This window comes from Ovis aries, chromosome 23 (assembly GCF_016772045.2).
Source record: "Ovis aries strain OAR_USU_Benz2616 breed Rambouillet chromosome 23, ARS-UI_Ramb_v3.0, whole genome shotgun sequence".
In the NCBI taxonomy this organism is placed as follows: domain Eukaryota; kingdom Metazoa; phylum Chordata; class Mammalia; order Artiodactyla; family Bovidae; genus Ovis; species Ovis aries.
Genome location: NC_056076.1, coordinates 37,640,689 through 37,654,157, shown reverse-complemented (window position 1 = coordinate 37,654,157; position 13,469 = coordinate 37,640,689). Strand labels below are relative to the sequence as shown.

General features: G+C 47.5%; 1 protein-coding gene across 13 annotated transcripts in view; it reads left to right on the top strand.

The window, feature by feature from the left end:
- Positions 1-13,469, top strand: part of LPIN2 (lipin 2) — a 96,156-nt gene that overhangs the window by 70,970 nt on the left and 11,717 nt on the right. For 12 of the 13 annotated variants that reach the window (XM_042239646.2, XM_027960823.3, XM_012103527.4 and 9 more), the window contains 7 exons: positions 771-866; positions 2,613-2,911; positions 6,134-6,241; positions 6,848-6,971; positions 7,679-8,006; positions 10,255-10,354; positions 12,996-13,183. In XM_042239646.2, coding sequence (XP_042095580.1) covers positions 771-866; positions 2,613-2,911; positions 6,134-6,241; positions 6,848-6,971; positions 7,679-8,006; positions 10,255-10,354; positions 12,996-13,183 — 1,243 coding nt within the window. The remainder of the gene's footprint in view (positions 1-770; positions 867-2,612; positions 2,912-6,133; positions 6,242-6,847; positions 6,972-7,678; positions 8,007-10,254; positions 10,355-12,995; positions 13,184-13,469) is intronic. The other variant, XM_042239652.1, reaches the window with a different exon arrangement.

Below are 13,469 nucleotides of genomic sequence, written 5' to 3'. Positions count from 1 at the left end.
TTTGCAACCCCATAGACTGTAGCACGCCAGGCTTCCCTGTCCATCACCAACTCCTGGAGCTTATGCAAACTCATGTCCATTGAATTGGTGATGCCATCCAACCATCTCATCCTCTGTCGTCCCCTTCTCCTCCTGCCCTCAATCTTTCCCAGCATCAGGGTCTTTTCCAGTGAGTCAGTTCTTCACATCAGGTGGCCACAGTACTGGAGTTTTAGCGTCAGCATCAGTCCTTCCAGTGAATATTCAGGACTGATTTCCTGATCTCCTTGTAGTCCAAGGGACTCTCAAGAGTCTTCTCCAACACCACAGTTCAAACGCATCAATTCTTTAGCGCTCAGCTTTCTTTATAGTCCAGCTCTCACATCCATACATGACTCCCGGAAAAACTGAAGAAACTAGATGGACCTTTGTCAGCAAAGTAATGTCTCTGCTTTTTAATACGCTGTCTAGGTTGGTGATAGCTTCCCTTCAGAAAAAACTGGTGACCTCCAGAGGGGCTCAAGTGTGTGCTGACAGTGGGACTTCCCCCACCTTATGACATTTGGAAAAATAAACTTTTTAAATTTGTTATGAAAATAGGTGATCAAGCCTTTTCTCTCCGTCTGTGGTGTCGTCGGGGTGGGACATGGGGAGGAGGGTGGAGTGGGGCAGGGAGTGGAGGGTCTCTCTGGGAGCCTCAGAACTAAGCTCGCCTGAGAGCCTGGAGTCTGGGCTTTGTTGAGCTGGGAGGATGGATGCTTACTGCTCAGCCTCACTCTGTCTGCTCCTAGATTGACATAGAGATCAATGGCGACGCTGTGGATCTCCACATGAAGCTGGGCGACAACGGGGAAGCTTTCTTTGTAGAGGAAACAGAAGAGGAGTATGTAAGTCCTGGGGGAGGGCCACACTCGCCGCACACTCGTGGATGGTCGCTGCTGGCCAGATGAGCTTTCACTTTGGGTTGAAGAACTGGGCTGACAGAAGGGAGCTGGAGCAGGAGGAACTCCCCCCACCCCCACCCCTGAGGTCCAGGCTGCCCACGTGCGAAGGCCCTGGCCTGACCCCCACTGTGAGCATCCGGTGACTTTCTCAGGTGGTGCCTGCACAGTTCACACCTTGGCCTGAGCACACTCAGCTCCACCCGAGTCATCACAGAGGCACAGCAGGCTGCGTCTGCATGTGGACACGTGACCTTTGAGCTTGGGAACACGTTTGAGGTTTCCGCTGGGGACATGACATCCCGGTCCTTGATAGTGAGGTGCATTAGTTTATTATGATCTGGGGAGAGGGGAGAGGTGACTAATTGGCCTCTGCCCTGTATGTGTGATTGTTGCGTGTTTGGCCTCTTTTGGCGAGAGCACAACTGACCCCCTTCCCTGTGTATCCACTGATGTGAATGTGTCTAAGCTGCTCCTGATTGATTTAAGGTGGATCTTCTTACAACTTCTTAGGGGGCATCATTAAATCTTTCATTGTGGAGAATAAAATCTCAGAGCAAAAACAATAGCTTCAAATTACTAAAGACAGAGAGCTACTTTTTTTTGTTTGTGAAGATGAACTGCTAGTTTGATGCCATAAATTCCCAAAGGAAAACAACAGTGGAATGAGATTGTTCATCATTGTTCACTTGGGGCTGGCAGCGTCAGTACTGGCATGGAAGGCAGCGGGAACCAGTGATTATGAAGGGGAACCTACCAGACCGGTGTTTCTCCTCGTATCTTAATTACTTGTTTTCATGTTGTCTTATTTGCATTTACTTTGCCCTGGAGAAAAAATTTCCCTATCAGAGACACAGGCGAAAGGCAGAAAGAAGCAGTGAGTTATCACGGGAGTGAACATCTCTGATGTAGCCTGCCACGCTGACGAGGCTCCCTGTAAATCTGGCAGTGAGAGGGTTGGGCGCTGAATCTGTTGCCTGCTTCACCCGTCACTTCTCGTGATTCCATTCGGAACTGCTCAGCAAAGTGTCAGCTTTCCAGCCTTTTTTTCCTATTCTGCATATGACCCAATTGGTCAGATTTTCTTTAGCATAATGTGCTTTTCTTTAAAAATTACAAATTGCAGTTCATCCAACAACACTAGAATCACTGCTGTCCACACAGACTGTGAAGAGAAGCCCCGCTTTCCAGCGGCTCCTGGTATAAAGAGGGATAAACATTACCAGGATCCCTCTGGCTTCCACTTACTGACCTTTTGTTTCCCCCACTGTTGTTGTCAGCAACCCCCTGCCCGAGTCAGAAGGTCTAGACCAAGCACTGTCCTTTCCATCACTGCATGATAGCCCATGGTATGGACGTGCGTTTCTCGAACCTTTCTTATGCTGATTCAACTCACCCGCCCGCCCCCCTCCCCCAACAGTGAATCTGTTCTGGCTGAGCTTCCACGTGCCCTGTGCTGACCCGGCACATCCCTCCTCCACTATGTTCAGCCACGTGGACCCACACGAGCTAAGGCTCAGCTGTGCAGGGGGGTGGAGACCTATGCAGGTGGTGGTCAGTGTGACTTGCTCACCTTTGAGAGCTAGGTAGGTGTTCTTTGTACCACTGTGAGGTCTCTGCTCAGCCAGAATCACTGCTGTTTTGATTCACCATAGGGTTTGTCAAACTTTTCTTTCTCGTGTTCTCTTTAAGGAGAAGCTCCCTGCTTACCTGGCCACGTCACCAATCCCTACTGAAGATCAATTCTTTACAGACATCGACAGCCCTTTGGTGAAACCAGGTGGAAATGAAAGACCTTCTCAGAGTTCGGACGTTGCCCACATCCTGGAAGCAGAGACAGTCTTCACCCCTAGTTCTGTGAAAAAGAAAAAACGAAGGAGGAAGAAATGCAAACAGGACAGTAAGAAGGAGGACCAGGCCGTGTCACCCCCTGCTGGGGACGCCACGGGTGTGGACCTGAGCTCCGACGATGACAAGGGGGCCCAGGCAAGGTAGGCAGGAGGGACAGAAGGAAAGGTGTGCAGGTGTGTGTGTGCCCTGAAAACCATGCCCTGGACACAGGTGGCTCTGGGAAGGAGGAGGGTTTTCATGTGGGTGATGCTGTGTACCGTCTCCAGGGCAGATGTGCAATGGAGATGCTTACGACACCCAGCAGAGACCACAGTGTAGGACTACAATCACACCGTCAGAAAGGTGTCTCTGCTTTCCATCCACCAGGGCAGACAGGCTTGCAGGGTCTGTATGGGAGCTGGGTGCAGGGGCTGGAGGCCGCTGCTCCCCTCCTGACTGTCTGTGGCCTCAGAGGACGCCCGTGTCAGTCTGCAGGGACGAGGGTCTCCATGCCTCCCTCCCCTCCTCTTCATTCTGGTGCACGAAACAGACCAGCCCCCTTCTGCCCTGTTGAGAGGGGTCTTTTATGGGACATGTCCTGTTTCCAGAAGCAAACTTGATCATTAGTCACACTGAGACGGACTGACTGACCCCAAGCTGAGGACAAGGGTCGGCTGGTGTCAGCAGTGAACTTTGGCGCTGGTCATTAGCAACCCCTTATCTCTTATATATATGCTGCCAGCTGAATAGAGGAAAGCTCATTTAGTCCCTCTGATTTATCCATTTAGATGATTCAGGCCACTGACTTTGACTTTCTGTTGGTGTTTGTCCCTGTGCTTTAGAAACTGGGGTGTATTTACATACAGTGATATTCATGGATCTAAGTGTGCAGTTCATTGAATCAATAGTTGTGAATATCACGGAACCTCTGTTGGCTTTTGAATGAGAAAAGTAGTTGTTTTACACAGTAAAGCTGAACTTGGAGCCGTGATGTGATCTGTGAAGCCTGAAGTGCTCCAGACACACCATCCGCAAACTTCAGCTGGGCCTCCCCCACCACCCTGACCAGTGTTAGACCGTCTGCCCGTCCGTAGATCCTCTGCCGTTCAGGGCTGCTGTAGACGTTTGTGCCGCGTTTCAGCATCGAGTCAGCGCTGCTCTTCCTTATGCTCTCACCTGTACCCTCCCTTACATCCCCGTGCCACAGGCTTCGTTAGCCCCTCATGGTCAGCCTCCTGGCTGCCTGTCCTTGGGTACGTGTGCATTTTGAACGTGCTTGGCAGGTTTTCGTGAATCACAGGACTAAAGGGAACCTCAGCATCAGCAGCTTTTTCCATCACTCTGATGGATCTGAACTAATGAGTTCTATTTTTGTCCAGATTTGCCCAGAGAAGACATGTCCTGCCCTTCTAGGGCTTGTAAATTCTTAATGGTGCCTGGTCTCTTTCTCTCTCTCAATATTTTATTAAATCCAGTTGGCTTTGCTGGGTTTCTTGGTTTACTGTGTGTGTGTGGCGGGGGTGGGGGGTATGTGTGTCGTCTAATCGTGTCCTACTCTTTGCAGCCCCGTGTGTGTGTGTGTTAGTCACTTAGTCATGTCCTACTCTTTGCGAACCCATGGACTGTAGCCCACCAGGTTCCTCTGTCCATGGAGTTCTCCAGGCCAGGATACTGGAGTGGGTAGCCATTCCCTTCTCCAGGGGATCTTCCTGACTCAGGGGTTGAACCCAGGTCTCCAACATTGCAGGCAGATTCCTTGCTGTCCGAGCCACCAGGGAAGCCCCATCTTTTATACTGTGGTGAAATATATTCCAAAGATACGTTTAAAGAAAAAATTTCCCGTGGCATTTATGTTGCTCTTTTCAAACCTCTTTCAAATATGTAAATAGTAATAGGCCAGGCTGTACTACCCTTTCAAATTTGGCAGATAAGGACTTTTCATAGCAAATGATTTCCCTTTCTGCTTTTACCATTGCAATCTCCTCTTTTAACAAATGCAGTATTTTTATCTGGATATCAGCCTTTTACGTGATATATGTATCTTTCCTCTTAAATAAGGTGGTGTGCCAGAGCTCCGTCTTTCTGAGACAAAAGAGATGAGGGTTTGGAAAACCTGATTTAGGAAATGCAGCCAAAAGGAAAAATAGTTACGTATCAGAATTGGTGGTAAAGCAGAGCATATTGAATTAAGATGTAAAGAAGAGAAGAGATAATACAAGTTAATAAAATGATTTTTCTATCTGTATTTTTTGTCTAGTTAATTAAGTGATAGATATTCTCATGTCTGTCCTGGTAGAACATTAAAGTTTCTGTAAGGAGCTCTTGAATTTGTATCATATTTAGTGTTTGAACTTTTCAGAGTTTTTCTATATACTTTGCAGCGCTCTCAACATGACACACCACACGAGTCTCACATTGACTCTTGCCGAGTACATAGGACAAGGGATAAATTTCTAAATAAACATGAAAAACTAGGACCCTCAGTGCTTCTGAGGGGTGTTTTCAAGGTTACATGGCAAGTTAGTTCTATTAACTCTGCAAATCAGGGAAACCAAAGGGTAAATTAATTCAAACCTTATTAGCAGTAGTTCAGTCTTGTACAGTTCCGAGGTCTGAGAATGAATTTTAAAAGCATCTGTCATACTTTTCTGTCATCTTCCTCATATCCCTACATCCTGCAGATTTTAACTTAGAGTTAAAAGTCTTTTACTCAGACTGAAAGTAAGTTCTGGATTTTTAAGAGTGTTTTTTCCTGTAGTTTTGAATTTTTAAGCCATAGCTTTTGTCTTCAGCTGTCTGCTTGCTTCCATTTTCTGTAACATGCAGGAAAGTGTAGTGAAAAGAACACAGGCTTGCTTGCTTTAAATACAACTACTTACTAGCTTTTTTACTTTGGGCAAGTTACTAAACTCCTCTAGGTCCTTGATTAAGTAATACCTAAGGTAGGATTTTACGGCTTCATGTTTGCGAGGATTGAATGCAATGTATGATAAAGCCTTAGTTTGCTTCTTGTAGCCTCTGAGTCAAGTACCCCTACCAGATGTAAAAAGGAGTTTTTTTCCTTTCTGTCCCTCCTGTTTATTCCACGCTTGAATGGTGATTGCAGTGGTGTCCAGTAGGTGGCACCAGTAAACCCCTTTCTCCTTCATGGAAGGTCGTGTCCGTGGCTCAGTCATGTCTGCCTCTTTAAATCTCATGGACTGTAGACTGCTAGGCTCCTCAGTCCATAGATTTCCCTTTTTAAGAGATTTAGTTATTAATTGTTCATTAGACTTTCTTCTTTTGTATCATTTAGACAGTGTGTCATAATTGGGAGATATTATAAAGCTGGTGTAAGTAACATTGTTCTGTGCCTGTGAATTTTTTTTTTTTTTCCTTCACAGAAGATCTTCAAATGCTTCCTTAAAGGAAGAAGAACATAAGGAGCCCCTGCTCTTCCATTCTGGAGACCACTACCCCTTGTCTGATGGAGACTGGTCCCCTTTAGACAAGTAAGTGTTCTGGAGATGGTTTCATTTGCTACAGGAAGGATAAGCTGAGTAGCTTTTCTGTTACTCCCCATGTTGATGCGTCCCTGTCTTTCATATAGAAGAGGACTGAAGGTGTGCTTTCCACGCGAGTATGGGCCTTCCCCCTCAGTAATTACTTTGTTCCTAAACTTGGTCTGACTTATTCTCAGGGTTGGCCAGTATGGATCTGTATAATCAGCATAGAATCTGACCCTCTGCAGTTCTTGTTGGTGTGAACTGCTCACTGTGTAACTGGGTAGCACCGTGAAGAAGCATGCAGTCACACTTTGTGTTCAAGTCCGGTTTCTTTCTGTATTATGTTAACTTTACCCATCTTTCCATGCATTTCCTCTCCTATAAAATTACCTTGCTCACTGATTCTGGTGAGAATCAAGTGGGATAATTACATTATTGAGGACCCAGCAAGTCCACAGTAAATGCTGGTTGGCATTAAAGTAGCCATTTCGTATCTACAGGTGAAATTGACGTGTTCACACTTCTATTTCTCTTTCTTTTCCTCTGTTGAGCTCAGCAAGACCGAAATTCCCAGCTTTAACATCATTACATTTATTCGTCCTGTGTTTGCAGCCCCTACCCCCCGGTGGCCTGTCCTAAGAGCGACTCAGAGCTGGAAGTGAAGCCCGCTGGGAGCCTGCTCAGATCCGAGTCCCACATGGAGTGGACGTGGGGCGGGTTCCCAGAGTCCACCAAGGTAGAGGGTTCCCTGCTGGAGGTAGAGGGCGGTTTTTGCACCAGTGACAGTTGTGAAAGGGGCCTGGCGCCCTCGTGTGGTCACATGAGCGAAGCCACGTTAACACCATCTATGGCGTTCATGCTGTGTTCACAGCAGACGGACTCCAGCAGTGTAGTCAGTAATGTTGACCATTAACATTTTAATCAGGAAAAATTGTAAAGTACCTAAAATAAAACTTCCACTGAAAGTTTAAGTAGGCAATCGATTATGAAAGCTTTTTTATCAGCTCTTGGTGAAAGAAGAAAAAATTGGAACAATGCTTTTCTTGAGAGGACAAAAAATGTAGTGTTTTGAAAATACACATTTTGCTTTTTACATCGTTGTGACAGGGCATTGAGGCAGGCCTCAGTTCCCTGGAGTGATCAAGTTTTCTTCCTCTGTCATCTGAAATGTTCACATGTCCTGTCTTCTCCAGTGCTTAGATCTTTATAGTAAAACAGTTATAAGTATAACGCGTTTGTAAGTATCGTTACAGTGAACAAAATGCAGTGAATAGTTTTTCCCACTATCTAATTATGAACAGTTTTACACATACAAAATTATGTGTTTAGTGAATGTGTGCCAGTTATCAATAAAATTAACACATGCACCAGCATCCAGCTTAGGAAACAGTAGTTAACAGACACCTTCAACAGTAGTTTAACGTTGAAACATGCCTGTTTCAGGTCAGCAAACGGGAGCGGTCCGAGCATCACCCCAGGACAGCGATGATCACACCGTCGGAAAACACCCACTTTCGGGTGATCCCCAGCGAGGACAGCCTCCTGAGTGAGGTCGAGAAGGACGCTTCAATGGGGGAGACAGTCTGCACCATCGTGAAGCCCAAGCCGCGAGCCCCAGGGAAGCAGCATGGTGGGGCAGCCTTGGCAACAGGCCCTCGGGAGCCCCCCGTGGGGTTGGATGCCCCCCACCTGCCTCCCTCACCCCCCTTCGTGGAGGCACCCTCAGAAGCTCGACCAGCCGCTAAGGTCGACTCGCCCTCCAAGAAGAGAGGTAATCAGGGCTTTGGTTTGACTTCGACAGCTCTGAATCTAGGTAGTGAATTATCCCAGGGTCTTAGGTGATACATGGGGCCCCGTCCTCCCGACTGGGACCTGCCGCACCAGGGTGGGGATGAGGGGTGTGGCTTCCCCATCACACTGTGGGCACCTGCAGAGCCAACTCTGATCTCTCTCTCCCGGTCGTGGCTACTGAGAAGCATTCTCTGAAAAAATTATGAAGGTATTAAAGTCAATTAATGAGTAAAATTAATCCCTTTAAGTGTTAGCTGTTCATTCATTTCTGACTCTTTGCGGCCCCATGGACTGTGGCCCACCAGCCTACTCTGTCCTTGGGATTCTCGAGGCAAGAATATTGGAGTGGGTTGTCATTCCCATTTCCAGGGCATCCTCCTTGCCCAGTGTTTGAACCCAGGCCTCCTGCATTGCAGGCAGATTCTTTACCATCTGAGCCACCAGGGAAGCCAGGCTTCGGCAGTATGTGAACCGAGAACTTCCAGATGTACAAGCTGGATTTCAGAAAAGGCAGAGGACCCAGAGATCAAATTGCCAACATCCGTTGGATCATAAAGAAAAGCAAGGGAATTCAGAAAAAATCTACTTGTGCTTCATTGACTATGCTAAAGTCTTTGACTGTGTGGATCACAACAAACTGGAAAATTCTTAAAGGGATGGGAAGGGCAGACCAGCCTACCTGCCTCCTAAGAAACCTGTGTGTGGATCAAGAAGCAACAGTTAGAACCTTACATGGAACAACTGACTGGTTCAAAGTTGGGGCAAGAGTACAACAAGGCTGTATATTGTCACCCTGCTTATTTAACTTCTGTGCAGAGTACATCATGCAAAATGCCAGTCTGGATGAAGCACAAGCTGGAATCAAGATTGCTGGGAAAAATATCAACAATCTCAGGTATGCAGATCATACCGCTCTAATGGCAAAAAGCAAAGAGGAACTAAAGAGCCTCTTGATGAGGGTAAAAGAGGAGAGTGAAAAAAATGGCTTAAAACTCAGCATCAAAAAACTCAGATCATGGCATCCGGTCCCATCACTTCATGGCAAATAGATGGGGAAAAAGTGGAAGCAATAGCATTTTATTTTCTTAGGCTCCAGAATCACTGTGGATGGTGACTGCAGCCACAAAATTAAAAGATGCTTGTTCCTTGGAAGAGAAGCTATGACAAACCTAGACAGCATATTAAAAAGCAGAGAGATTACTTCGCTGACAAAGGTCCATCTTGTCAAGGCTATGGTTTTCCAGTAGTCATGTAGGGATGTGGGAGTTGTACCATAAGGAAAGCTTGGTGTCGAAAAATTGATGCTTTCGAACTGTGGTGCTGGAGAAGACTCTTGAGAGTCCCTTGGACTGCAGGGAGATCAAACCAATCAATCCTAAAGGAAATTGAATATTTATTGGAAGGATAGATGCTGAAGCTGTAGCTCGAATACTTTGACCACCTGATACGAAGAGCTAACTCATTGGAAAAGACCCTGATGAGCTGGGAATGATTGAGGGCAAAAGAAGAAGGGGCAGCAGAGAATGGATGGTTAGGTAGCATCACCGATTCAATAGATGTGAGTTTGAGCAAGCTCTGGGGGAGACAGTGAAGGACAGGGTAGGGCTGTGCTGTAGTCCATGGGGTCGCAAATAGTCGGACGCCGCTACGCAGCTGAGCACTCATGCATGTTCATATGTGAAAAGCAAGCATACTCTCAAGTATAAATGACTCAGGGCCCAGGATTCACATGAGAGAAGATGAAAGAATGCGAGATGCAGCCCGTGTTCATTGGATAGCTGGCGGGAGTGCTGCCCCGCTCCAGTACTCCTGCCTGGAAAATCCCATGGACGGAGGAGCCTGGAAGGCTGCAGTCCATGGGGTCCCTGAGGGTCGGACACCACTGAGCGACTTCACTTTCACTTTCATGCATTGGAGAAAAAAATGGCAACCCACTACAATATTCTTGCTTGGAGAATCCCAGGGACGGGGCAGCCTGGTGGGCTGCCGTCTATGGGGTCACACAGAGTCGGACATGACTGACGTGACTTAGCGGCAGCAAGAGTGCTGACCTCTTTCACCTGGATGGGTGAGAGACGGCAGTGGGGAAGGTTAGACGATGCCTTTAAAAGTACACCGCAGGTCCAGTTGTGGTTAGTTATGGTTTGCAAACATTTGTTTTCCTGCAGTTATAAATGAAGAGTAACCAGGTTCTCATCTCTGATGTGTTTTTTCTTTTATAAAAACAGGTGTCCACAAGAGAAGCCAACACCAGGGGCCTGATGATATCTACCTGGACGACTTGAAGGCCCTGGAACCCGAGGTTGCAGCTCTCTATTTCCCCAAAAGGTAGTGGGTTTATATTGCAGAGCGGGCAACTCTGAAATGTTCTAGATGTTTCCAGAGCAAAGCATTAGAAAAAGGAGCAAGGGGCTGGTATGCTTCAGCTAAATTGTATTCTTGCTTCAGATTTTGGAAAATCCAGAAATTGTGCATGTATTGTCTTCTACCTTTTTGTGAAGAAACGTTCAGTACAGTGAGAAGGTGTCCCCGTCAAGCTCTTGTAGTAAGGGCGTAACGCGGATGTGACATCAGATTAGCTCCTCCTGTTCATTAGCATTGTGTCCTTTATTATGTGTTTAGAGGTGATATATCTTTATTCAGAGACACTTTACAAAGCGGGCCTCCACTCTTCACTGAGGCTGTGCTTATTCACAGGCCTGGATCTGGTGGGGCCCTTTCCAGGGCCTTTCCAAACTTCCCCTTCCTCCTTTCCAAGCCATCCCTTTCTCCTCTGTGACTCCCTGCTTGGAATAACACCAAAATCTTAGCAGTGATAGACTTGGGCGGTTTTCCCAAGGGCATTTCCATTCTTGGGGAAATTCCATTTTATTAAATAATATTCTGTGATCACAAGAGCAGTGTTTACTTTTCCCCAAGTTCTCATGGCTTGAATACACTGAGCCATAGTCACACATAATTAAATACTTTTAAACAAATTATTGAAAAGCATATCTGAAGGTTTTATTTAAAATAGACAGGATTGGGGTGAGGATACTTAATTTTTACAGATATTTTTGCAGGATCCTTAAAACGCCCTAACTTTCTCCCATTTGTTTGGAGTAGTAGTTGGGTTTTTAAGGGGAGAGAAGTGAAACTGGTCCTTTTTTTTTTTTTTTCATCGTAAGCTATCTTGACATTACCTCTTTGTTTGTGATTTCCCAGTCCGTAACCATTTGTTTACATTGAGACAGATGTAAGACATTTCTTAGTTTGCTTTTTTGAAGCACGGGGAGCATGACTGCTGCACGGGGGCCACGCTGTGCAGTTAGTTGCAGCCTGACCGTCTGGGCCCATAGCCACTCACGTCATGCGTGATTGTGTCTGGAAGCAAGACAGGGAGGCTGTTGGAATGCTCACAGGCGTTTGTTTTCTCTTCGTGGTCACTGGCCCCCTGACTGAAGAGCTAGTGTTTGTAACTAGAGCTGAGCTTGACCCTGAAGCACACAGTCTTGTGGTTCTAACAGCCCACTGTTGAGTCGATCGGCGTCTTCCATGTATTCAGCGGGGGCGTCAGTTAGGGTCACACCAGCTGCTGTAACTAGTAAAACTCACGACCTCGGTGGCTTGACCACAGCAATTCATTTCTTGCTCATGTGATGGTGTTGGTGGGGGCCTTGCACATGGTGGCTCCGGAGTACCAGCCCCTCCCATCCTGAGGCTCCCCTGTCCCCATGGGGCCTCGACAGGGAAAGGGGAGGGCCGCTGGGGGCGCAGTTTTCTGGGGCCCGGCTTGGGAAGGAGGCTGCACATGCCTTCTGTCCATAGGGACGGCACAGTCGTCTGATCACATGGCTACACCTGACTGCAGGGGCCACCCATGTGCCCAGGAGGGTGAGCACGAAGTGCTTGTTTCACCCCGAGGTCAGCCTTGCTGGGGTCCCAGCACAGCAGCCGGCGCTTGCCGCCTAGGTGGCCTTGGCTTTTTCACCGTCTCCAGTTGGCAGCATGTTCCATTAATCCGATTACTCTCAAAACTGTGGTGTGGATGTGCATCGCCTGGTCCAACACCAGCATCTCCTCTTCAGAGGCTCAAGTGCAAAACGTTAGTGTTTGCAACGGCTTTCTATTTATGGCTTAGCTGTACTGTGCTGCCACCTACTGCTCAAATTTCAGATTTTCTTCTAAACATCATATAACTTCATGAGATGACATGCATTTATGTACTGGTTTTTAAAAAAAATAAAATAATAATTCTAAAAGTATCTGTTCAGAAGGTGTAGAGTAGGAAGCATTCATGACTAAGAGATGTAAGGTGTCATTTCCATGTCCTTTTCCTCTCAAATTTATGCTCCATTACAAAAAGTTTCCTTTAGGATCAGCTTCTAAAACCTGGCTTCCACGCCTTGTTTAGAAAACTGAAAACGTTGAGTAACCTCAAGTTTGGTTCTGGGGCTCACCAGTGTAGGAACAGTTTATTTCTGGTTTCTTGGTGCATTTCTTTCTTGAGGTGTGTCCAGCCTCCTGAGAACTTTTACTTGGTTAATTTCTTCGTTTTGTTTTCATGAGGTAATAAGTGAATTTAGAAAAGCCTTGTTTTTAACAATAATACACCCTTGGACTACAGCAGTTTTCTCCGAGAGGAGTATAGTACCACAGCCTTTTGTAGGAAGTTAAGATCAGAAGGTTTCCAGACATCAGGTTTTTCTTACCCTGTCATTTTGTCATGTAAATGAATGCTTGTAACTCTTTCATCCCCTTCATAAGTCAGAAGGGCCATCATCGATGGTTCGCGTGACTGTGAGCCATCGGTGTGTGCGTGTTTACTGTGTTCAGTTAATTCCTCAGCAGCACTGTTGCGTTGTCTCAGTGTCGTCTAGGATAGGGTCTGAACACTGCCTAAGCGAAGCCGCGTCAGGGGCAAGGAGCCCTGAGCTTGGCCATCAGGCTCAGGGCAGGGGTGTGATGGCCGGTGCCTTTCTCCCCGCAGTGAGTCGGAGCCCGGCTCCCGGCAGTGGCCCGAGTCCGACACGCTGTCCGGCTCCCAGTCCCCCCAGTCGGTGGGCAGCGCGGCGGCCGACAGTGGCACTGAATGCCTCTCGGACTCCGCCATGGACCTGCCCGACGTCACCCTGTCACTCTGCGGCGGCCTCAGCGAGAACGGAGAGATCTCCAAAGGTGGGTGGGCAGCTTCGTCCGCCCTGGGTGGTGAGCCGTGCCGGGAACACAGCCCTGGGGTCTCATGGAGGTGGCGGGGTCTCCCTTGGACGTCAGACTCTTTGCCCCTCATTTAGGTGCCTTGTGTTGGGGTGACCCCGCGTGTCGGTGGGTGGGAGGGCTGTGGACCTAGGGACAGGTTCTTGGGCTGCCCCATGTACTGGGCAGCCAGGGTCAGCTCAGCCCCGGCTGCCTTCTCTTCTGTGAAGTTGCTGGAATAATTGTAGGGCTGGGACCTGGCAGCCCC